Raw genomic sequence first — 27,396 nt, forward strand, 5'->3', positions numbered from 1 at the left:
TGAGTTTTTCAATCTAAGCCTACATCTGAGAAAGTGGCCGGAGGCTTAGAGAGCACATACATACACAACAGAAGCCCCATGTACTGAATGGTATCAAATATTGGTTGGCAAGCTTCAGCTCAAGACAGCTATAAAATCAAAGAACAAGAATGCCATTTTCCCTTTAAGCAGATGTAACAGCAGAAAAATTGCAATTTTACTCCACTTGACTCCCTGGCTCTACACCATACTGTATACTAAAGGGAAGGAAAAAAGCCAAAAGTTAAAAAAGGTAGAAAGTAAGAACTATTATTCCTAAAATTATGCATTTTATTTTTTAATTTAGGGACAAGGAAGGGAAGACACTACAAGATAGTTCTCCCATTTCAAAATTTTTTAAAAAATCATTAAGCAAGAAAACCACATGCTAGCAAAAACTACTCAGTTCAGCTTAAACAGAACTTCAAGGTAAACCCCATACCATGCAGCCATCAAGACCATGACTTTTACCTCATGTGTCCAAGTCAAGCCAGAGATACTTGTTATTACCTTCACATTGTCTCTGAAGTCTAAGAAATATTTCTAGTATGAATACCTAAGTAAAGTTTTCACTACTGCAAAGCATCAGTGGGAAAAACATGCATCTTTTGGACTGATATGGCTAATCCAGACGGAAGTATAAGTCTCTGAAAACAGAGATTCTTCCGAAAACAGAGAAGCAAAGCACCAGTTAGTTAAGCTGTTGGGACTTTCCTTTGCCAGAAGAAAAAATACTCTCATAGCTCAATGCAGGGTATCGACATGCAAATTATTCTTGAATTTCCCAGGTCTTCTGTTGAGAAGACTGCTTGTTATGTGCTTTGAACAGAGAACTTGATAAAGCACAAGCATCCAAGACGACAAAAAAAGAGCAAATACATTTTTAGATGGCTTGGCACATATCCAGTGCCTGGCCCAGAAATGTCTCCAATGACCAGTTCAAGACATGCAGTCCACGTGCATGTTCCTTGCACAAACTTCACCGCACAAGTTCCTAACAGTACGCCCAAGCTCTGCCTGCCCATCATGCTCTGTACATCATGGGCAAAAATCAACGATGCTTTTTCAAATTTCTCTCAGCCATCTTGTTCCAAGATTAAGCTTCTACAGACTAATCCTGGCTACAACTGGTTTATGTTCCAGGGCAATCACTTTCTTCTCTTCCCTCCTTTTTTAATTCTCATTTTCTTTGGGAATCCTTTAGAACTAAGGATCACCATCATGACATTTTTTCCCTGTCCACTCTCAACCATCTTTTACCAAGACCTGAGGCCCATTAGCCTTGCCACAAAAGGCACAACTTCTCAGATTGACTATTCAGACTATGAGCTGTGGAAGAAGAGACCAATTCAGATAATATGAAGAAGCAATTCTTGGTTGAGAATTCATAGATTATGAGTGGGCACACTAAACGTTTCCAAGCAGAGGGCACGGAGATTTTACTACAAGCACACTTGAACGTACTGACACCCACTGTACAAACCAGAACAAGCTACATAAGAGCCCTTTACCAATCAGTACACTACTACGCTTGATTTAAAGCCCTGCCTGGCAGCCCTCAAAACTCATCTTCAGCTAAGCACAAACAACAGAATGTGCATTTTAATTTAAATGGGTGGAAAAGTTATTTACCAGTAAATAGATGTTGTCATGAGGCAAAACCCACGCAGAACAAAAAGACACCAATCACACGTACCCTACTGACAGAGCAAGAAATTTTGTAGCAAATACCAATGCACATTTTCATAAATATAATACACAGATGGATAAGCTCTCAAGGAGAGCTGCACATAAACAAGCATTTCCCAGCCCAAAAACACAGTATCTGCAGACTGTTCATTGGAAATATTACTCACAGAAGATAGATTTGAAAATATGAGTCAAGCATTCATGAGATTTTGCATTATCATAAGAAATAACAGTATAGCTACTTGGGGACAAATTTTAAAACTCCTTGAATGACCAAGCACGTGTTAAATTTTGGAGCTCAGAAAAAAAAGTTGTTTAAGAAAAGGAACTAGGTAAGCAAAACAAAATATAAACTACTGTAAATAAACAATACATTAACTTAGAAACTTCCTTCCTTTGAATTGTGTTGTGAGGAACAACAGAAAGATCTTCAAGGACACACCAAAACCTGAATCAAAATCAAGAAATGCTGCACCTTTAACACACTAAAGAGTAATACACCTCGTGTCATGTAGCCAAGTAAGCATTTCTTAGCCAGTAAAATCACTATTATGCTACTGGATTTGTAAGAAGCACTGCAATCTCCTTATGTCACTCATTTATTGAAAATAAACCTCTGTCCTGTCAGCTTGATGGGTCAGCAGCAATCAGCAACAGCCATTCTATTCAGTTTCACCAGAAATGGTGAAACGAAAATACATTATCTTTGTGACATTAAAAAAAAACAAAGCATGATACTTATGAGATACTTATATGAGTAATACAAAGGAAAGAGATGGGATTTGCTCATCTTGAAGTACCTACCAATTCTTTCAGGTTATATTTGGCAGTCACCTCTTGTGTCTTCACAGGCTTATTCTTTTACCAGTGAGAGAGATTCCTTCTACTAGGTAAGTCACCAGACAGTTAAAAGAAAATTCACGCACAGATAACATACATACATTGAATAAATCAAGCAAATGAAAGCAATGCTTTGGAAAAATACTGATTTTGCAGGTAGTTTCATCTATCCCCAAATTTTAAAAGCGCATATGGTTATTTAAATGCTACTTTGCTCTCGGAGTCTATGAGAAAACCTGTATAGCATACAGCTGTCACAGGTATAACCAGAGAAGCAGGCTCAGCTCGGCTTTTGGTATGTCAGCTGCCCAACTTCAGCAGATCTGAAGAGAGATTTCAAAGACCTAGTTAAAGATCAAGCAGTACCATCACTGCAAGTATTTTCTCGGTTCCTTTAGCAAAGAAAGCATTAAAACTTTAAGATGCTGTAACCTAATCCAACCACCTTAGAACCTGGGTGCACAATGTAATTATTACAAATAAAATAAAAACCCACAATTGGATATCAAATTCATCCAATTTCTTTTTAAGTTTTCCTTTTACTTCTGAATGAAGGAGAGTTTTCATAAATAACAGATTTTTATTGTTTGTGCATGCATTCTGAACTGACTTAAATACTCGGATTTGGACAAAGAGCCTGGATTTCAAGATCTTTCAAGAATGAAAAATACATAGCAAGCCAAATATCATTTCCCTACCATAGAAGTTAGCATGGAGAAAGCAATGAGATGCCCAAAAGTCCTGAGACCATACATTAAGAGATAGCCAAAAAAACAAGCGTGCTATTTCTGCAGGAACATAGTTGAAATAACAGACAACACACATGTATAAATACAAGCCTAAAGCAACAGCATGACAACAGGGTGTACAACAGTCAGACATATCGTCAAGTTAGCCAGCAGTGAGTCTCTCTAAGCATTAAGGCAAAGAAGACACTTGAAGATAGTGTGACAGGTCTAGGTAATTTCTCCAGGAACAGCCTGCTATTAGGGCTGGTACAACTGACTGTATTTGTAAAGGCCAGATGAGGATATTGCAGTCAGCACAACTTGGAAACAGAAACTGAACTATAGCATCCTGCAGCTTTAGCAATGCATTCTGTGCGACTCTTCTCAGGAATTTCCTCTAAGATCCTGATTAGCTATTTGATAACACCTTTCCATTTTGGAAATGGAAAAACTGCTACTGCCCATTAAATACAGACTTTTTTCATTCCACTAGAAACCATACCTCTGAAGATTTTTCTTCTAGACTACATTAGCTCACCTTAAGAAGTCACACAGAACTATCAAAAACATCTTACAAAGGTTAAAAAGACATTACTGCTTGCTTTGCCAACAAGAACAATTCCCACATAGGAGAAAATTAGGTTAGCCTAATCCTACTTCTGTTCAAAATATCCACATTAACTGGTCTTTCTTTTTACAGATTTTGAACAAGTTGAACGTGAACCTGCAGTATGCTTAACAGCAAAGGCAGCTAACAGCATCTATGCTGCATTAGCAGAAGCACAGTCAGTAGTATCAGGGGAAACTATGACTCCACTCTGCTTGTCACTTCTATTGATGCACCTGCAATACTGCATTCAATTTTGGGCGCCCCAACATGAGAAAGATGTTGATAATCTGGAGCAAGCTCTGCAGAGAGCCATTAACATGATGAGGGGGAAGGAAGCTTACTCCTTGAGGGAAGATGATGGCACTGGTCTTGTTTTAGTTCTGAGAAATAGGTTCAGCAGAACCTAAAAGTAGCCTTCTAGTACTTCCAAGACAACAGGGACACGTGCATGCTGCATGATGAGCAAATATTAGGGAAAAGAAATAAATTGGAAGAGAGATTTCAATCAGAAATAAGGAAACACTTTTCCCCTTTTTTCCCCTCCATGACAGTCCAGCATTGGAACAGCTTGCCCTGAGAGGTTTTAGACTCTCCATCTTTAGAGATTTTCAAGATTGCACTGGATGAAATTCTTAGCCATCTAGTCTCATCAGTGAGCCTGAATCATTCTATGATTCCAAGATGATTAGACAGTTTCATTCCACCCTGTCGTGGCCTGACGTTTAGCTGACTAGTCTATAATTTCAGCTTTCTTACCTTACATCCTCTTTTACTTTCTTAGAAGACAGTAAGCCAGATACTCTCTTGTTTAAGTGTGGGAAAACCACACCTGAGCCACCATTACTCACTAAACACAGAGATCTGTTAGCCTAACTGTATAAGTAAGACAATCTAAGTAACGTTCCACCTCTTAAGCCAAAACGTTTATTTTGAGACAAGTTTTTGTTTGTTTTTGAGGGGGGCTGTTTTTTCTTCCAGCTTCTAAAATCAAATTACTGTGGTTACTTTCAAATCAGAGAAATTAACAAGTTTCTGCTATTCACCTTGAATTTAAATTATCAAAATATTAAAACACACGTGAAAGAAAGAATTAAATAACACATCACAAAACCGTCTCCTTAGCAACACGCTATTCAATTAGGTCAAAGGAGACTTCTACCAGTGATTCAAGTTTCACCACGTATTTCTCGAATGCAAACTGTCCCACCTACAGATGGCACTACAGATCACGGCAAACAGCTTTACAGACCACGCTTCTCCTGCGCAGACACTTCTCTCACTACCACTAGCATTAAGCGATCCGGCTTTAGATTGTTAGCTGCTTTACTAGCACAGACAAACTCAGGATTTAATGCTCGTAAGGAAATGGTATGGACCCCTGAACCTTCTCAAAGTGAAATGATATACATCTTTCTCTAGTCCTTAGTACTGAAAGGATTAACTTTCCCTCCCTGCTCATCACTGTCTTGAATCTCTCCTTTTTTGCCTCATTATCTTTTTGTATTGGAAACTAAAAGAAATAAAGCTGTCAAATGTGGTTCCAGGAAATATAAAGGATGGAAAGGAAAACAGATTGCTGTGAACAGGAGAACTGCAATCTGTAGCTCTAACTTTCATTAATACAGTACAGTACCTATGGGAACTACGAAATCCACTCTTCTGATCCAGAAGGAGTAAAGCAAAAACAACTCTGCTGTCTTCCATTCAAAGTCCTCAGGCAACCTAAGCTTGCATACCACTACTCTATGTATATATACAAGCACACATTGCTAAAAAGTCATTTCCAGAGTCAGCTGCATAGAAAGAGTTCTTGTAATACAACCCGTAATCACTTCAGGGAAGCATTATATTCCCACTCTCAAGCAACTTTTGCATACACCAGTGTCAGCTGGAAGAAAACTCATTTGGTCCAGAGTAACTACAGCAAAAACGTATCATTAAGGCAAAAGAAACAAGATTTAAGGTATGGCATCCACAGCTAACAATTTGCAAGCAAGAAAACAAGACTGTCCCATTCTCATCACTTACAGTCCTACCAGCCTGGCATGCAATACAACAGAGCTAAAATAACGTCCAAGTGCATCTGGAATGCTGATCTCATAACTGGTTAATGAACTAATATTGAATTGGGCAGCAGCCTTGCACATCTAAAAAGTGACAGTTTCTGTTCAAAAACAAGCTAGCTATGAACGAAGTGAGATACACTCAACTCAAGTTCCCCCTGGTCTCTAGTTTCAGCAAACAAAAATCATTAGAGTTTGCACGTGCTGTACCAGCATTGCAGTAACATTACACCCTTGAGTTGACTAAAACTAAGTATTAAAAAAAATAAAGTACCTCAGAAAGAAGTATTCCTGAAACCAAAATGCATCAAGTTGTACAGAGTAAAAATATTAACCTTCATGTACTACACATAGCAAGCGTGCAGATTATAGACTGTCGATACATAATTTCTCATTTATTTGATTGCTTTGGTGGTTTTTTTTGGTTTTTCTTCTAATTTTCAAAATATTGAGGGAAAGGTATTGAAAAAAAGCAGTCAGTAAAAAACTTAAGACTGGCAATATGTACATGACTACATGTTTACTGTAATGATTATTATATACATTTTTGAAAGCTGAACAAAGACTTACACATACACTAAAAAAGCAAATTAAATGAATGCTGAACTACCACACTTCAAAGTGGTCCATCTACCTAACTGTAATGCATAAAAACTGCATTCCTCAAGCAGTATTCTAACTAATGAAATATGAGATAAACTTTACTGTAGGTGACAGACTGAGAAAAGTTCCACTGAAACTAGCATCAGCACCAATGTACACAACTAAGCTTTTAAATAGTCAAAGTATATGTAAGACCTACCTCATATATTGAGGGTCAAACAACTGCTGGACTTTAACATGATACTTGAGACAAAAAGTCTCAAGGAAGACAGGTGGCTTTGTCACAAATGTCCAAATCCGGGCCACTTAGAAGAATAACAAAGTAATCCACGCTGTATCAGGTTCTGTTCATGTAACACTATATACCAGGACCACCAGACCGTACAGGAAAAACAGTTGCTTCATCTAGCAAATAGCTCAGCAGGCCATATACTTATATCTATAGTAAGACTTCCCGAATTAGGCCATTCTTCCTTTCAACACACTCGTCACTTTGCCACAACAGCATGTCTGTTGTCATCGGTGCTGTGCCACGGACAAGTCCTTTTATTACTGGCAGCCTACTACCACATGAGGACAAAATCTAGAGATGCCAACTTGGTAACTAATTTACACATTTACATGCTTCCATACAGAACATTTAGAAAGATACAGGGTCAAGAACACCCTTTAGCTGATAAATTAGTCTTTCTTCTTGGGGACTTCCTGGTGGTGAAGCAAGCAAGGTTTTAGTGAATTAGCTTCCCAGTTTCAGAGCAGTGTGAGTAATCACAAAGCCTGAATTTAACAATATGCTATTCTACACTTTGGATTTCAGCAGGTTTCCCCTATAGGCGAAGCACAAAATGCATGTTACGGCTGGAACACCATTAACACAAATCTCACAGCAGCAGGTACTTGCTTCACAATCCAGCTGCTTTAATTATAAGCACATTTAGCAAGACCAAAATTGTTTCATAGGGACATAAATCTTCAAGTCCATTACACTGTTCCAAGATGCGTTAGAAAAAAACATTTCAGACAGATAGAGCTATACTGCGCCTTTGAAGACTTTCAATGAGGGAGATACCTCCTCCCCCCCCCCCCCCAAAAAAAAAACACTATTCTGGCACTTAAGAAGACATTTAAAACATTTTAGTTAAGCCTATTACTATAGAGCACAAAATATTATCTTCCTTTTTATATTTGCCCACAAACAAAAAAAGTCCGTTTCCCAATTAAGTGTTCATTTCCTTCATACAGCACCAATTATTTCTCCATTTCTTTTTCAAGCTTCAGATCTTCCTCACCAGTCTCTTTCTAAGGACTTACCACACTTCTCTGTATTTTTTGCAACATAGTACCTTGATTTAGACAATACTTCCAGCATAGCTTTACGCAGATCAAGTAGAACAGAAAGGCTTTATACCACACACCCGTATTGATAAGATGTGTCTTTTCATGTATTAACATGACATGGCAGACTCCCTTCAAGATTCACAACCAGCCCTTACCTTTTCCAAGAAACCACTCCTTAAATATTCAACCTCTATGGGTGCTACACAACTAGAACCCAAGCTCAGGACTTGATCCAGCTGAACTAGAGCCTGCACGTTAATTACTTAAGCTGCTCAAAACTTCACTGTAGTATTTGCTTCTGAAGCAGCAACACACCATTCTCTTTCTATTTATAATTTTATCAGGATATTTTCACTAATAACTCAAACTAGGATGCACTCCTGAGGAATTTCATCAGATAAATAATCTCAATATAGAGCCTGTTAAACCATACCTGTAGTGTACCGAAGTCAGAATTTATCACATTTACCATTTCTTCCTACCAGGAGAATTAGTACCAGGTTAGGAAGAAAAAGTTTGACAGAACTGTTTGCAACAAGCACACTGACTATATTTGGCTCCAATACATAGAATCATAGAATTTCCTGAGTTGGAAGGAACCCATGAGGACTATCCAGTTCGACACCTGGCTCCACACAGCACCACCCAAAAATCAGACCCTATGTCTAAGAGCGTTGTCCAAACACTTCTTGAACTCCGGCAGGCTCCATGCTGTGACCACTGCTCTGGGGAACCTGTCCCACTGCCCAACCACCCTCTCGGTGAAGAACCTTTTCCTAACGCCCAGCCTGAACTGCCCCTGCCACAGCTTCAAGCCATTCCCTTGAGTCCTACTGTTGGCCACCAGGAAAAAAAATAAAAAGACTGGGGCCTGCCCCTCTGCTCCGCCTTGTGAGGAATGTGTAGGCCATGATGAGGTCTACCCTCGGTTTCCTCTTCTCTAGGCTGAAGAGACCAAGTGACTTCAGCCGCTCCTCATACATCTTGCCCTCTAGACCCTTCACCATTTTTGCAGTCCTCCTTTATAAACTCAAGCAGTTTTATGTCGCTCTTACGCTGTGGTGCCCAAAACTGCACCTAGTACTTGAGGCAAGGCAGCAGCAGCGCAGAGCAGGACAATCCCTTCCCTCGACCAGCTAGCAATGCCGTTCTTGACGCACCCCAGGGTACAGTTGACCCTCCTGGCTGCCAGGGCACACTGTTGACTCATATTCAATTTGTTCACTAATATACACTAATGTGCCTTTCCCTGCTCAGTTTTCTTATCACTCACTAGTGAGAATTGATTTCATCTAATTTCCCAAAAAAGCCCTTCTATTAAAAACACAGCTGTATAAATAGCTGAAGCTTTCTTACAAACGGAAAAGTTTTCTTATCAAAAAGTTATGGCTTTAAATCTTCCAAGTTATTCATGAAGCTGTGACTGATGAGCAGTTGATATTGATGGGTATATGCATACTAAACCTGTCAAGTTCCAAATTGAGAGTGTAAATCCAATTCAATGGTCACTTAATGGTACATTTCATAAACAAGTTTCTGACAAAGCAAAACGCATGCATCTGTTATCAAACATTCCGAAGGTTCAATTCTCTAGGACTACTGAACTTCATGCTGTAAGTATTTTATAAAATGAAGGAAATGTAGGAAAGTTGAGTTAATAGTCTCAATCAGAAAAATAGAACAGATAACATACCTCTACACTTGGGCTAAGGCTGCTTGGCAGTGTTTCTGATGTCACTGTTGTGCTTGGAAGGCTGGAGAAGTCCCAGGTGTTCACAGGCTGTATTGGTTCAGATGGTTGAGAGTGATCGATGCATTTTGGATTGTCCAGTAAGGTCACTTCATAAAATTCTTGAATATCTAAAGATGTGGGAAAAAAACAGTGAAGATGGTAACTATGGAGCCTATGACATTCTGAGCATGACATTTTCATCCCACAAAACAAATTAGATACCTACTACTTTATCTGCGTATTACGGATGAAGCCATATCACCACGACCACTTGACCTTTCCCCCAGGACACACAACTCTCTCTATGCCCCATACCTCAGCGCTTACGTGTCCCCACTCACTTCAGGCTTCTGCCATTTGTAGAACCGCTACTGGCAGCATGAGCTGCAGCAGGAACAGCAGAAGCATATGGAATAACTGCAGTGGAGTAGTAGAAGAGATGAGTGTCTGTTTCAGTTCATGGTATATATAACATCCAATAATGTAGCCTTTGGTTGTCTGATATCTCCTGTTTAAGGCCAATATTAGAAGGTCTTTTCTGTGGTATGTATTTTAATTAAACAAGCACAAAAATACAAGTATACTGTTGGAATCAGCAACAACAAATTAAGAGAAGTTAGGAAAAATGAGATTGATCAAGATATGCTGAAAAAACAGGTGATAACTCAAGCAACAGAAATAGGATTAAACAGTGCGAATTACAAGTTATGTTTATGAACTAATAGTTTTTTCTACAACCCTGAGGGCTCAACTGGAAATTTCTGGGGAAAAAGAATCGGGCTGCATTAGTTTAGTGTTTTTATTTTCTACTGACATCCTATCCACTAAAAAAAAAAAAAAAGGCAATCTAAAGAAGCATCAAGGGTGATGCATAAGCATCCAGAACTTGCTACTGCCACTATAAGCACTCATTAAAATCGCTCAAAAAATATAAATATGAAAAGGTATAGGATAAGGCAAGGACAGATAAAGAATATGTTTTATAAAGCTTTTAAGCTCCTCTTGAAAGTAAAAAAAAAAAAGATAAACAGGAGTTATAACTAATGTTTTTAATTACACCAACTTCACAGAAGACAAACATTTCAGACAAGGCTAGCCCAAGAAGTAAATAGGATCCAGCCATCAATAAGGAGGGTTCAAATCCACAAAATTTTGTAGCTTTTCAGCAGCTGCCCAGAGATGGTAACAGGCACAGTAACTAATTCCTTTATAGACAGAGTTGCACCACAAAAGAAACACCACACAAATGAGAGACATCTTACTGTTGGTGGTATTCCAGACTTAGACTTTGCTACAGAAATTGTACTCCCACTCTTTAAAAGTTCAGAAAAGTATAATTTCTCAGCTTCCATTTCCGTCTTTTCTCTGAGCAAGAGTCAAATTCCTATCGACTACTTACATTAATTTTTAAAGTTACACTTGCTCTTAGCGCTGCTGATTGGAAGAAACAGTAAGGGTTGCCAAAGACGATAGGTGACCTAGATATACAGGAGCAAACCAGCCTAAGAGATACAAATTGCCTTTAAACCTTTCACATTAGCTCCCACAGTGACAAATTTGTCTTGTAGCTGCATTAACATTAATACATCAATCAAGCATACCAAGTTTTTTTTCCCCCGATAGACAGTACTTTGTATATTAAAACAAGCGATGTTTTAGGTTGATCTTGCAGCTGCAATCCACAGCAACCAGGACATGAAGATTACTACATTATTTATGGGAAGGGCTTATTTGTGCAAGTGTTTTACAGCAGAAATCTAGGGCATCTATCCTCAGTTCTGGTACTTTTAAGTCTCACTGCCAGCGGAGGTAGCCATTTATTCATACTGCACAATGCCTTGTTTCAAAAGCATGTTATTTCCCACACTTCACCTCCACTCTTCCATCTATGAAGGACACAACAGTATAGTCACTATTGAAAGCTGTCAGACATACACACACCACTTAATGTTGGGATTAGTTTCTGTTTATCCTGAACTTGCTCAAAAGCCAAAAAAAATTCCTAAGAACTTGATGCCTACACAATACTTTTTTTTTTTTAAAAAAGGGAAACATTAATTTACATTTTTACTGTTCAGAATGCAAACATTAAGCCAAGCAGTCTGTGCACCTTGAATACATTCAAGTACACAAGGAATAAGTGGTGGATGCTTACATTTTTGTGAAGCCAGAAACTTAAGACATACTAAGTCCAACCTTAAAAAGGTTTTTCCTTCTAGTCTACTGCTATGTGTCAGCTTACAAAAATATTTTATCATGTGAGCATGATTAAAACATCTAAAGAGCTCTTATTAATCTGACGATGCATTTTTATTTAACATATAAAAAGTTCTGACATTTTCCCAGTTCTTGTAGATAGCAGGTAGTAAAATACATTTTTTAGGTTACATTTATGATTAGATTCATTCTTCAAGTTCAGTGTGCATTTTTCACGTCTATCAGACTGAGACGCAAACTAAGTTACAGAAAAAAAAATTCCAATCAGAGATCACAGAACAGTTGAACAAAGCATTTTCTAACTAGAAGGGGAACATTAGAACAGCTAGCTGACATTTAAAAATAGCAGCCAACAGGGAAAATCCCAGAATGGCTGGGGTTGAAAGGGACCTAACTGACCACCTGGTTCCACCCCCCTGCCATGGGCAGGGACACCTCCCACCAGACCAGGCTGCTCAAAGCCCCATCCAGTCTGGCCTTGAGCACCTCCAGGGACGGGGCACCCACAGCTTTTCTGGGCAGCCTGGGCCAGGGCCTCAGCACCCTCTGAGGGAAGAATTTCATCCTCCTGGAATCATGACCGCTTACATGTAAAAGCACAGTAAGCCAAATCAGCAATGTTTAATGACGTCGAGAGTAGAAGTCGATACACGAAGGAAGTAACAGAGCACCAATACTAAAAGGGATTTTTTAAGACATGAAAGAGAAAACATTTTTTTGTTGTTAATTTATCAGTCCCATAAGAAGGTAAGCAGTTGTAACAAACAATCCTCTCAGTTTGCTAGCAAATTTTTTCCCCTCCTATTCTGCCCTCATCTTAGTTTCATTCTTTGGCCAGGCTCCTATTCACTGGTAATGTGATACATCAGAAGATAAAACTGCTCACTCTTAAAAAAAAATTGTCGTCTACCAAAATTAATCAAAACCCAAATGAATTTTGCAAGTGGGTTCCAGATTCACTAAAAACCGTAACAGTGATTGGAAGGGCAGGAGAAGTGCTGAAGCAAATCAATTCTTACAGCCCCTCCTAAACTAAGTAAGGTCAATGGCACTTGAAAAGTCTTTGTCAATTCAGTCTAGAGGTTCTGTCTCTGAGGACAAGGATTGCAATCAGCAACACGATCCCATTCCTTCAGACAGATTTCTTCCCTGCTCTTCAGAAATTAGACACAAGACTTCTGCTTGTCTGATGCTTTTTGCAATACATGCAACAGAAAGTAGACTTTTTAAAAAATATTGAGAAGAGTTCAGTAAGAAAGGACCTACAAAGATCACCAAGTCCAACTGCCTGACCACTTGCACGCTAACCCGAAGTTAAGGCATATTATCAAGGGCATTATCCAAACGCCTCTTGAACACTTTGGGATCACTTATGATGGGCGTACGTTCTAAAAACCTCATTGTGAAGCAAAGGCCTGTGCATATCCCTTTCCTGCAGAAATGGATGGTTTTAGTACAGTCAGTTAATAAAATAAAGCTGATTGAAGTTATTCTCTGCTTTCACCTATGCATGAACTGCTACTCTGCAAGTCAAAGATGGCATACATACAACTGCATTTTCTTAAGGGAAAGGTGACACCCCATACACAAGGTGTTGGCATCACTTCTAACAGGCCACAGGCCTCGTGTTAAGCTACTTACCAGGCCCCTGGACTCGTCTTGGCCTGCCTGCAGCTTTGATTTAGTTTGTCTAGCTCTAACAGCAGTTATCTAAAGATCAGGTAACTTAATTATTTTGTGCAGATTTTACTTAGCTTCAGACAATTCTATGGTGTAACATCTCTTATATATGTCGAATACACACAGCTAACACATATTAAATTTGCATATACATAATATAATCAATATAATTTATAAATATACATGGAATCAATAGGTATTATATCACACAACTGTCCGAAGCTAAGTAAAAGCTATACATACAACATACAGAAGTACATACACAATTTATGTATATAAATATTATTTATATATATAAAATATAAACACACGTGCATGTGTGTTTGTGTAACTAGTAGACAGCAGTAAGAAGCAGTTATCCTACAGGGAGCTGGTTACCTATGGCCCTAGAATAAAAAAGCAGCATACACATAGGATGACAGCACACGCCCTGAAAATACAGGCACAGGATGACACCAGAGGCTCCAAGACTGGAAGGAACTCACTAACTGATCAACAGAAAACAACACTGAGAACTGGGTAAGAAGAGTTTGGGGGACAACAGAATAAACAACAGTCATGCAGCGTGTGTCAAACACCACACACACAAAGAAAATAATTCAAATGTGGAACTGCAAAATAATGAATAAATAATGTGCAGAGTATATTAGCAAACAGAAGCAACCTCAAGATGACAACAGCGAGGAGGAAGAAGCCATCATCACACATCTCCCAGGGAAGGATTCGCAGCACCAGTCTCCCATTCCCTGCCATGTCCCCCCAGCAAATCAGTTCCGTGGCTGAAGCCAGCTGCCTTAAGGCAGTGGGAATGTGAGCACGGCACCGCAGGAAGGGGCAGGTACAAGAAAGCTTGTGAATATTAACAGCATATAATACAAAGTATGCTGATATCGCTGTGACTAATAATAGCTTTCTGATTAGGCTGTTATGACTTCAGGCTAGCATTCTTGGCTTCGCCTTTAAGGTGCATTTTCTGGTGCCCATGTGGAGATACCGTGCAATGATCTGTTGGGATCTGAAGCAACCCAGTCTGCAGCTTGAATGCAACCAACTGGCAAAGTGCTCCAACTAGAAAAAACAAAGTAAACAGTACAGGTAGTGCAGCACCTAGCCTTATTCAAATAAAACTAACATCACAAATCATATCCCAGATTGGTAAACTGCCTGAACATCTCAAAATGAAGCCATATATAACACTGGATTGCGGTAAGATTTAATCTCTATACACTTGATGCCAGCCCCATATCTCTGAGAACTCAAGTTGCAACAGACAAGAGATCTTCTCCAGTCACCTTTATGATTTTCTCTGTGAGCCCTTTAAGGAAACTTTGGCAGTGATGTAAGCTTTTGGGATAAGTAAGCTGTCATAAGAAGTTCAACAAGGATAAACAGTTTGCTGCTCTTCTTTTGATGGAACTTTGAAGATGGAACACTGAAGTTATCTAACAGCCAAAACACAATAAAACCAATAGTATACCTCAAACCTCCTTTAACAATTACAAGGAATAGCGAGCATATATAATTGCAGGTCACACGCCTGCAGACAACGTTTTACATTAACCAGCATCAGCCAGAGCAAGGACCAGAAAGGAATTGAGATGATTACAGTATCTCAGTATTAACTACACAGGCATGGGAATCACAGGTAACATATGCAAAACCAATCCAGTAATAAGTCTTCAAAAATTACCCCTTAAAAGGTCAAAAAAATAAGAACAAGAGCTCCCAAGCCCCTTATGCTCTGAATTTACTTATATTTCCAAGTTGAGTTTCAGGAAGTCCTGCAGGTACAGCATTTGCAACCTGTAAAGTCACTATTTTGCACTCATAAAAATCATATGCTCTCTCTGGAAAGGGACTGGACACTACTTTCAGAGAAAGGCTGTAACATGAAGCAAATGCTAAAGTACACAATTATAGTGGCTTACAGTTCAAAGTCAGTTTCGTTTTCAGACTTGGCTAAGTGTGTTACAGACAGGCACAAAAGACAGTTGATACGAGCTTTTGGCTTTCCAACAAGTATTAAGCAACTCCCTGGATTTTTATTTTTTAACATGCTGTTGTTCTTCAGGTTCTATTTTAAAACCCTGATATTGGACCTTTAATGTTACAGTATCAAGGGAATAGCTAAAATTTCACTGGCATTTACTACTTTAAAAAGTTTTTAGTTTTTTCTTTCTTTTAATTAAAAATAGTCATTTGATGAGCACAGTAATCGACTGTTTTTAGGGTTTGCATTTTTAAACTTTAAGCATCTTGGCCATTTGTGGGTTATAGGAGGTGTTACTTAAATAAACGCCAGGAAATTCCAGACAAGCTTAACATTTCATGGACTAAAACACGGACATTTACTGCAACAGACTGCACTGGACAGGTAAAACAGCCAACTGTTGCCCTTATGCCATACACTACAAAGTTATAAACTTAACACAACACACACAAGTTAATGCACCAAATAGAGATGCCATTAATTGTACCCTCATTCAGAGATTTTCAGTTTTAATGCATTTAACATCTTTGTGCACAAAGAATTAATTTAGGAAGTTTATCTTTGTTTTCGGTTGGCACATTTTTAATAAACTCAATTCCTATTTTGCATTCTAATCCACTAACCCAGAAGAATCTTTTGGAGATGTTGTGGTGATCCCTTCCCACTACCTCCCCTGTCCACAAGATATAATTAAACTCCTCCTGAGTGTGAGAAGGATCAGCTAAAGAGAGAGGAAAAACAGCAATGGGGCAACAAAAGAGCTGCACACAATTGCTTCCACAGATGACACAAAAAAAAAAAACTGTTTCAATCATTACAAAAACTTCGAGAGTAAATTAAGCTATATAGGTAATATGAGTAAGCATTCATCAGCTACTTTCAGCCTTCTTCAAATAAGAACAACAAAAGTATTTCAAAATCCAATGCATTTAACAGTAAAAAACTTCCTTAGTGTAGCTCAAAATTCATTCCCAATCTGTAATTTGTTTTAAAAGCCTATCTTATTCCAGAGAGATGGGTCAGTATACCCTCAATCTTCCACCTTTCCCAAAGAGGGAAAAAAAAAAAAAAGAAAAGTTGTACTGTTTTTTCTTTGAACACTTTTGTGAAAACTGACAAATGTCAGAAAGCTTCTGATCAGCACACGCGAGTTGCTGCACTGGATCTAGTCCATAATGCTAGTTGTGATCATAACATTTATCTTTAAAAATACATGAATGCGACAAACATGGTAATATTCCTCAAATACGCTTGTAAGTTCAAAAGACTTGCCATCTGCAGATTTCTTAAGCCACTGAGAGGCTCTATATTTAGGACCCATCAATGGCTTTCTCTTCTGCAAATATGTTCAGCTTCCTGTTCCTTGAATTTCTGCACTCAAAGCAAGCCCTGGAGAAGGCAGTCTATGCAGCATCCAAAAGCCTGCATTCCTTGGGTTTAGCTCCACCTAATGACGTGCTTCATTTGATGCCCCTTAGTTCTTGTCTGATGCCAGTTATGATACATCCTTAATTACCCTTCTACGTGCTGCTCAGTTTTAGGCTGGAGTGTCCTAAAACTTACGTTCTCTGACGTTCTCTGTGCAGGAGCCTCCCGCTACCTCTTGTCACCAAGTTGTTGTTCCTCCAACTTTTTCTATTTTTACTCCATCCTTTTGAGACCACAGGAAAGGAAGAGACCAAAACACCATAACCTGTATGAGAGAACTGAGCACAACTAGGTTTTTTACAGTTGTCGTCATAATCAGCACCGTTTTATTCTTAACTGCTTTCCTAAATGTTCCTACCATTCAGTTGACGTGGATTGCTACTGAACACCAAGCTGACACATTCATGGAACTCCTCACAATGTCAATACCTGTTCCAGGTGGGCGATGCTCAACTCAGAGAAATACCTTGCAGCCTTATGTTAATACTCTGAGTTCCTACAAGATCACACTACTTGGAAATCAAGCCCTTACAGTTCGACATGGACATTTTAATAATGAGCTCCTCAGCCTGAGTCTCACAGAAGCAGCATAAAAGAGACTTGAAGTGAAACCTGTTTTCAAGCATTAGTGCGTTCCAGCTATAGTTAAACTCTACACTGACATTGATGAGGTACTGCCTTTCCAGCAGGCAAACAAACCAACTTCAGCCAATGTCAAAGAAGTCAGAAAACCACCAGGTACATTTACATCAACATACTGACTTTACAGCACGTAGCATTTTAATACCAGCTTTGCTCAGAAGAACGCCTCTGACTGCAACCATGCTTCCTCAGGCTTGCAAGTGATCACGGAGCTTACGAATTCTTTAACAAGTTGACTTATTTCAGCTTAGTATTTCACCTGTAGATCCATCTACATGAACAATTCCTTTGTCATCTCTCATTCATCTGCCTCTTATCAAACATATTCATCCAAATACAGCAGATGCAAAAGCCTGACTTTTCCAAATACACGTAGCTTCATAAACAAGCCTGCTAACAGCTTGGTTATCTATAGGTTGGCTGGGAAGATATGTCACCCACTTATGAATTACACAGGTCTCAATAGCTAGGAGAGGGGAGGAAAAAAAGGATCTTTCTTGCTTAGGGCTTCCTGCTGCTAAAGCAGCTGAAGCAGCTAAAACTTAAGTCTTAAAACTTCTAGAAAGGAAAACAAAGGTCAACGTGTTATTTCAGTTCAGAGCAATTTGAGATGTATGGCTTCTGCCAAGTCCTTAGCAGCCCTATATAATAGATGCACAAAATGTAAGTAAGGCAAAAAGAGTCTACCAATGATACAAGATTTCCATTTTTCAGTTGTAAAGCAGTTCGTACTAACTCTAAGGAAGTCACAATTCTGCGTTACTTCACCTGCTATATCAAGCTAAGAAAATCCAATTAATGCAAATAAACTTGAATGTTAGACCTGAAAAGTGGATGATTAGTAATCAACAAGAAAATATAAATGTGAAGAGAAGCTTCATATTCATTTGCCAAGCCAACAGAGCCAACTAAGTATTCTCTTTGTGCATTCATCCTTCAGCCCCACCCCCAGGAGAAAGAAATGTTTGTATTCATAGTATGGAAAGAGAAAACCAGCCTCATGAGGAACCCTGCTTCAGGGTTGGTTTGTTTGTTTACTTTTTAAACATAAGTTGATTACTGCTGTGCACCATCAAGTTGTCTTGAAAAATTTAAGTTGTAGTGCAACATTCCCACCATGCACGTTGGGTTGGGTTCTGTTCTGCTGGATCCTTTGCTACAAGCTGCAGCACCCATTTCGTCCTCCTCAACCCTTCCACTTGTTTCAGCGACCGTGTCTGATGCTTTAGGCCTTCCTTCTGCTCACACAACTTCTAGCTCTCTAACTCTGGAAAATATTAATTTCCACTTCTGACACAGATGCACCATAATTTGCACTCAGCTGAAACTGCTCTCATCTAACCTCAGATCTAGTTGCTTACTCTCACTTGTCCGGCTGCTTTTTACAGTGAGACACGTCCAGCTCCTTGCCAGCCTGTCCACTTCTATTTTCCAAATGGTTCACTCACATTTTCCTCTCTTCTCCCTGATTGCTTCTTCAGCCTATTTTCAGATGGCCTCTTTCCAATTTTCCTTCAGAATCCCACAGGGTCTTGCCCTCTATGTTCGGAGTTAACAGTAAAAACTTAAAGAATTTAAAATTGTCATCACACAGTTCAAAGTTGGCATAACCACCTCCTGCAGTCCAAATTGTTTTCCATTAAATATTACCTCCTGCGCACTTACTCATCAACTTAGGTCGGGAAAAAAAAAATATATATATATATATGTATATATATGAACTCCCGGTTATCCACCCTCTCCAAGTAACTAAACTGCAGTTCCAAACTATTAATGGCCAATATAACAATGTACCTTTATCTTAAAAGGATATATTTATTATCATCAGATAACAGAAACCTGACAGGGGCACAAGTGCCACTGGTAAGCATTAATTGTAGGGTCTCCCCTAAGTAGTACTAGTACAGGACCGAGAAGGATTCTTTCCAAAGGAATGAAGTTTGGAGAAGGGGGCGGGAGGGGTGGAACAAAAAAAAAAAAACCAACAAAAAACACCACACCTTTTTTGGGGTAAGTTCCCACTCAGACATCTGTGCTTCCATACAGGTGCACAGCCCTCCGTTTGAAAGAGACAGCAAAAGCACTATTTTTTTTTTTTATATGTTTTTTTCCTATTTTGCCAACCGTGAGCTGGTAGACTTTAAGGTAATTATCTGGCACTGGTGGCACCACACACTACCACCTCCCCCAGCAGTAATACTTGCGCACTTCCTGCAGCCAAATTCTAAAACAAGGTTCTGAAAATGGGACTTACTTAAACTTGCAATACTTTCACAATTTGTCCGCAAGTTTTCCTTATTGTATTTCTGTCCTAGACTGACTACCTTTTGAATTTCAAGCCAGAACAACAAATTTTTTTGAGGACATGGCTGGGAAGATATATATGCATTACAAAATCCCTGTAAAAGCTTTACCAAAGAGCTCCACAGCTTCTCTTAATTTAGAGAAGAAACATGAAGTTCAGAAGGTTATTCTAGTGTCAGCCCTACACCTCCTGCAGTCCCTTAACATTCCTCCAAATTTGGCCTAGTTAGAATTCAGGAAACCATCTGTGCAAGGAGACAACTCAGCCACTGTTAGACTTCAGTTTCTTTGAAGACTCATTCCACCTGCATCAAAGCAAACACCATTCCTCAAAAAGCAGGCCACAAGATGCACAGGACAAACCCCAGAGTAACCAGGCACACGGCATTGCAGCTGCAGAGCTGACCAAGATGTTCTGCCCTCACTGCTGGGATCACCACGGCAGCAATAGTAAGATCAAAAGCAAACACTCACTCTTGCACTTTCCCCCTTCCTCTTCATTGCTCCCAAGCACTGAAGCAAATCCTGAGGGAGATTCTTTCTTTGAAGGAACACAGGAAGAAAGAGCGAAGAACCATACAGCAGGTAAACTTTTCCAGAACCTGGAAACTACAGCAATTATTCCTAAGTTCAGCTTTCTTTTCATGGATAAACAGCAGATTTATTGACAAAGTTTTCTTGTAAATAAACTCCTTTTAATGGCAGCACTGTAAAGAGAGTAATGCTGTAATTGACAAATTTCAGCTACTGAAAACTGAACACAACCACTAGAACCACAAGGATACTCTCTCGCCACAATACTGTTTGCCTGCACACCAGCAACTCCTCAACTTACACTAGCCTGCCGTCCTATTTTAGACTACCAAAAGCAGCTCCTAATCCCACTGCACTGTCACAAACACGCACAAGTATGCGGCACAGAAAACATTTAAAACCATCAAAAGAACAGGAATACAGCAAGCATATGCCTACATGACGACCCCAGAACCTGCCACACTACCAAGCTGCATTCCATACGTACAAACAAAATGATAGGTAGTTCTTTAAAAAGGAGGAGCAGCGAGCATCTGTTTCCTTCATCATTGCATTCCTTCAACAGGGTGACATGAAGTTCTTCCAACAATCTGGGACATTCTTAAGCAGCAACAAATTACATGGCAGTAGCATACTCACAGCTGAATTAACACTCCAGACAACAGGACACTAAGTTAACTGTCAGTCTTATCCTCCCTCCATCCAGATAATGCAAAATACATGAAAATAATCAGTAATTAACTACCTTGGAAGACAACTCTATGTCAAATCCAGCTGAAACAGATGAACCTTTGCAGAAGTTTCAGGAATGAGACTACACTAAGCCTAATCACACTGCATCCTTAGGAAACCCAGCTGAAACGCAGGCAAACACCTTAAAGTTGCACGAATTGTATTGATGAACGTTTCGGTCTCAAAAAAGAGCAAAGATGTTATGTTACAGAAGTTATAATCTGGGGATGGGAGGGAGGGGTGTCACAAAAATGCAGCAAGGATAAGATTTCAAGCTAAAAATACCCTATATTTAGCAACTACAATTTCAATGGCATGCAACATAACAGAAGATCTAATTCTCTCAGAATCTTCATCTAATAAAAAAGCAATATTCACTATCTCACCAGATCCTTGACTAAGTGTCAAGAATTTCTGGACTGGTAATGTAAATATTATTCTGCCAAGTCTGAACAAACTTGTGCAAGGGCCTCAGTTGCAATTAGAAAAAAAAGGCAAGTAGTCCACAAGGTAGCCTTCCTCCCTCAAGTTGAGTAAAGAGCAGTGTTACAAAACGACACATACCCACGACTAAAATTCTCTCAGGCCTGAGCCAATTTGGAAAGTTAACTGTGTCATCACACCATATGTTCTATTAACTAACGATATCATTGAAATAAAAGCTGATACCAAAGTTTTCCCAAGAGTTTGGTTATGCAGAAAGCTTCTGCTTTAATTGCATTTGACTTTAATTTAGCTAGCAAGTACAGAAATTACTTCCACGCCAGCTAATTGAAAGATAGCTAAAAGAGCAAGAACATCTACAGGGATGCCAGAGAACTCAGAGACATGGGGCCACCTGCCATCTGCTGGGCATTTGGTCAGTCCACTCCAAAGGGTCCCGACTTTGAGGAGTGCTGACCCCACTTCAGCCTGAAATCTAGGGCTGTTCCCTTAGTTCACTTCAGAAAGCCAATGTGGACAGAGCTCAGAAAGCTACCGACTGCTAGAAGTTTCAGCCCCAGTCAGACTGCTGATAAATCTCAACTGTTTGCATTAAAGTAACCAGCAGTTTCACACAGACTCCAGAGAAAAGACTTATTTCTCTGGCATGTAAAAACATAAACAGCACTTTTAATATATTCTGTCCGATTAATAATGCTAAATAATCCAGACAATGGTTAAAAAACTTAATCACTGGAAGGAGGGGAAAGATGTTTCTTGGTTCAGTGAGGATTACAGAAACCACTACTATTTTCTTCAAAAATTTCCCATGCCAGATATTTATTGTCAGCAGTGGTCAGCACACAAGCACCATCAATAAGATACCTTCATGCAAAAGGACTACAAATTAAATGAATTAGGCCAGTCACATATACAAAATTTACCACATTCTGCCTCCAACCGTCAAATTTGCCATTTTAAAAGTCTTCATACGCACAGCTATAAAAAAAATGGTTAAAATAAGATAGAACAGGCAAGAAAGAATACAAATAAGGCAGTACAGCCAACTCCATTGCCAGAGTACACAGAGACCGTTTTAAAATTCCTTTTTCCTGACACCTGTGCAAATGGAGTTAGCTATTGTGAGAGAAATGAATATTTCTGAAAGTAGTAAACTACTTCGTGTTTATAGCTACAGCTAGTAATATTTTTAATTTCAGAAGACTATTTTCCGTATGGTCAGTCAGCTGCAGCACTCAACCCATCCAAAACAAACAGGCTTCAATTACACAAAAAGATTCTGTTTATAAACGCAAGTCTGCTTCACAAGCACCTCCCTTACAAGCATTAGCCTTCCATATCCAAGTGTTCCCCCTCTTACAGTTTCAAAAATATAAAAACAGCATATATCTGTATCTGTACAAGAACCTGTGTCTTCTTTAAAAGCTTAAAAAACCTAAGCTAGAAGACTTATCTGCAGAAGCATTACCTCGTTATTTCAAGATTAATAATGAATTCTTTACTGAAGTGAAATTAAATCATATCCCACCTCTCCTTAGGTGGATATCTTTCTTTGGTCATTTAATAAACTGACTCACCACACCAATTATCAGTATATCAATAACAAGCTATTTTTAGCTACTACCAGGAAATCGTAAGGTAGAAAAAGATGCTACACAATACTCAGACTGTAAAATAAGAAATTTACTTAAAACCAACGCTCTTTCTCAAACTGATTTTAAAGGCTGCTAGTATCTATTTTATTAAAGAATCAGATGTCATTACTCTTGGCTGGTGGAACTGAGTGGAATGGGAATACCACATCATAGAACACAGAATATCAAATACAGGCTTTTTCACATGCTATTTTAAGGATGTCACTAACATCTGGTTACCAATTTTTTTATTTCACTTAGAAAAAACATTGATGTGATAATGTCAATTTTGTAACAGAGGTTGTTCACATTGGTTAGTCATCATCCTAACTCAAAACACTTTAAAACCTAATTTTATATTTAAGAAGTAGGCCAAGTGCGTAAGATTGCTGAACTAAAATCTGTTGGAAGAATTAAAGGAAAGGATAATGTGGAAAAAAAAGTGAGAATACCATTTATTCTTCAGCATCCAAATTGAAATTCACAAAAAAAATATTTAATGTGAATCTAAATAGATGAAATATTAAGTATTCCTGAAGAAAAAGCTACAGATTTCCCCCACTATAAAAATACAGACATATTCCTGTGTATAAAATCATGTGTATTTTTTGCTTGAAAGAACATTATTTGATTGCCAAGTTAAAAATCACACTAAAAAAGATGCATGAAGTTGACAGCAGATCTTGACTGCAGCCTTCACAAACATTCTCACCTATCATGGACAGGCGGGTCTTGGATGTAGTGCAGTAACTTGGCAGAAAAAGCAAAAAAATAAATGGATAGAAGTCATTTTGTTTGTCTGGCTTTGTTGGGTTTTTTTTTTAGTGGTTTACCTTTCTCTTTTGACTATTAAAAAGAGCAAAAACTAGAAATAGCATGCTTTCTAGAAAATGTATCTATTTCAGAAATAAATTCATAGCTGAGCTTGGAACCTTCTGTCAGAGCAGCATCAGATACTTAAGTCAGGGATGCATCCCAACTCCTTTAGAAGTCACACTTAAAAAAAAATCAGGTACGAGTTAATTAAAAATGCAGTATTTCAGATAAGTCTAACCTGCAATACCACTTTAACCAGACTGCTCCCAAATCTTCATGGGAAGAGGATAAACAGGAACAAACTCAAAGGCTTCCCAATCAACACAGCCGTCCTCCAAACAGTACCTTTTCCAAGGTGTCGCTCCCCTCCTGTGTGACTCCGTGCAGTAGTCACACCATACAAAGATGCTTCCAGAAAACCAATAGTCACGGACAGCCTGCCCCGAACAAAAACTCCTCTGACATATTTCCAAGGAAAGAAGCAGGTTAAAAGAGAAAGATTGAAGTGGACAGCATAAATTGCTTGGAAGGTACCAGACTTCTGTGCTATGACCTTTCAGAGAACCAATCGCACAGTTAAGCAGTAAACGCAAAGTTAATGCAAGGCATCCAAGAAGCACGACACCTAAAGCGTGTGCAGAGATCAACTGAACTGGGCAAAACCTAGTATCATATGGTTGCAGCATAACGTCTGACAAGATCAGAAAACAGGCCATACAGCCCACCCAGGCATCGACACATCCCTGTTTCCTCTTCTTGCAGGAGAAAGCCAGCAGAGACAAAAGTAGCCTCCTGGTTAAGGAAAACTGCTACTAGGTGCAGAGTCATTAAGACAATCAAGGTCTTTATGTGGATATTAGAAGACACCGTGTCTTGCAGGTTACAATACCAGAGGCTAATTCCACGCCACAGACAGGTACATCATTGAATATCAATGAGTGGTAATCAACAGTGAAATTTCCCAGGTGAAAATAAAAAGTGTAACTACAGTACATTACATTTCTGATACTTAAACCTTCTGATCCACCGATGAGCGAATGCTGTTCACATATGTTCCACAGAGATGCGTAACTTTTCATTACAGAGCTGCCTGGCATCAGTTGAGTATTGCAGAGAAACACACAGAGCTCCTGCAACTGACCTACTGAAAATGACCTATTTTCAGAACTGCCTTTCCTGAACTTTTCCCATCAGTTCAGTAAGATGACCATCTTTGGGAAACCCACCTGAACATGAAATAAATGCCCTAGAAGAAAACATGCGGCTTGCAGCAGTACATGTTTCTGTTGTGCCTGCCCTCATGTTTCCACCACAATACAGATTCCGAGAAACTACAGCACTACAAAGCACTATGACACTGTTATGACACACTACACACACTGTAACCCAGGTAAATGCCAAATAACAAAGGAAACCTATACGATCTACAATGTTTATTATTAATACAATTCACATGCAAGTTACTTTGTTAAAAGGGAATGACACAGAGCCTCAACAAGAAAGTAACTCTTGAGGGTAAACTAACAAATCCTTTATTCCTTAGCTGCTATAAAAATAGCGACAACCAATTAAGGAGAAGACATCTCACCAACTCCCTGTAGAAGTTTCAAAATCAAGTCAGCATTCCGCAAGTTACGTTAATGTTCAGGTGTTTTGATTTTTTTCTCCTCCTAACAGACGTGCATGAGATTCAAAACTTCATGTAGGTACTTCCACAAGATCTACGTGAGCATTTTCAAGGAAAAAGCATTTAAAGTACTTTAAACTAAGAATTAGCAATGTTTTCACTCCACTTTAGTACGCAACTGAAGGAAAAAAATCAACTGTAGCCTTCCCAAGTAGAGATTTCTTCTCATTTAGTTTAACTCTACACTTGAAACATACTATTTGCAATCTTTTTAGAAGTCATTCAGCAAGAAGAATAAATAGAATAAATAGAATAAAACTACTTCAAAATAAAACTACTTTGACTCGCTCACTATCCTGTTACGTACACACCCACAACAAAAACATACTCCTTGGAAATTGTCCGGATCGACACAAATACACGTGAGAAAGGAGCCTACATAAAGCAGTCCATTATAACATGCTCCAGAAGGAAAAAAAAATTGCAGCACACACCAGTTTTAAGCCGCCGGGGGCCAGCCGAGTAACTCCTGAGAAGTAAGTTACCTAAAACAAGTGGGCTGCTGATTGGCAATAGCACGTGTTACCCCGCCAAACAAAAACACGGACTAACCGCACAAGGTTTCTAACGTAATGCCGGAGCTATCCTCCCCTCCGAACGCCGCCAGTGACGGCGAACAGCCCGCTCTGAGCACGCCGCGGGGGAACCCAGCCCTTACCTATCAAAGCCTGGAAGAGGTTGCTCTGGAAGATGTTGATGACCCGCTCGATGGAGTTCCGCAGCTGCCTGTCCTCCGCCTGGCTCAGCTTGGAGCGGTACTCCTCCAGCAGGCGCAGGGCTCGCTGGGTATCTGCAAGCGGACAGCGGACGCGCCGGTGACCCCGGGGCACAGGTGGGAGCCCCGGGGGATGCCCACACACGCCCCCACGGCGGGCGCACGGAGCTCGGGACCGCCCCGCCGCGGCCGCGCTTTGTTCGGGCACGGGGCCGGGACCCGAGACCCCCCGCGCCCCCCGGGCTCCCCGCGGTGCCGGTCCCGGAGCAGCCGGGGAGCCCCGGGGGGCGTGCGGCGCTCACCTTGCTTCCTGACGGGCATGGCGCCGCGCTGCCCCGGGGCTCCGCCTCACACGCTCGGAGCCCGGCGCGGCTCCGGGGGGCGGCGGCGGCACGGCTCCCCCTGCAGGCCGGGCCCTGAGGGGGGAGCGGGACCGGCGGGCGGGCGGGCGGACACGGCGCCGGGCGGACACAGCGAGCCGGCTGCCCGGCCGGAGAGCGGCTCCGCTCGGGGCTCCCCGCCGAGGCGGCGCCTCCTCGGTGAGGAGCGGGACGGAGCAAAGCGGCCCGGGCCGGGCCGGTGCCGTCGGGGCAGGGCAGGGCTGGCGCCGGCCGCTCCCGCTCGCCCCGCTCGGGAATTCCAAACTTTCCAGGCAAAATGGCGGCCGGGAGGCCGGGGTGGGGGGGGGAGAGCGCGCCCCCCCCTCCCACGTGACCGGGCCCGGCGGCCGCCCAATCAGCGCGCGGCTCGGCCCGGGGCCGGTACCTTGCTCGGCGGGGGGGGAGGAGGCAAGGTGAGCGCTCGCCGCCCCCGCCCCGCCCCGCCCCGCCCCGCGCCGCTCCCTCAGGCGCCGAGGGGCCGCCCCCGTCCCGCCCCGTCCCGTCCCTCAGCGCCGGGCAGCGGGCGGCTGGGGGGGCTTGGGGGTGACCCTAAGGGGGGACGGAGGCTGGGG

At 40.5% G+C, this 27,396-nt stretch overlaps 1 protein-coding gene across 14 annotated transcripts in view; it reads right to left on the bottom strand.

Moving 5' to 3' along the window:
* DLG1 (discs large MAGUK scaffold protein 1) overlaps nt 1–27,149 on the bottom strand; it is a 151,198-nt gene extending 124,049 nt beyond the window's left edge. For 5 of the 14 annotated variants that reach the window (XM_083849100.1, XM_083849098.1, XM_083849113.1 and 2 more), the window contains exons 1-3: nt 26,747–27,144; nt 26,388–26,519; nt 9,583–9,749 (exon numbers count right to left, since the gene is read on the bottom strand). In XM_083849100.1, the coding sequence (XP_083705226.1) occupies nt 9,583–9,749; nt 26,388–26,519; nt 26,747–26,765 (318 nt within the window). In that variant the 5' untranslated portion in view covers nt 26,766–27,144. Of the gene's footprint in view, nt 1–9,582; nt 9,750–26,387; nt 26,520–26,746 lie in introns of all 14 variants that reach the window. The other 9 variants (XM_083849105.1, XM_083849099.1, XM_083849110.1 and 6 more) reach the window with 4 other exon arrangements.
* Nucleotides 27,150–27,396: the final 247 nt, after the last annotated feature.

Source organism: Anser anser, assembly GCF_964211835.1.
Source record: "Anser anser genome assembly, chromosome: 9".
In the NCBI taxonomy this organism is placed as follows: domain Eukaryota; kingdom Metazoa; phylum Chordata; class Aves; order Anseriformes; family Anatidae; genus Anser; species Anser anser.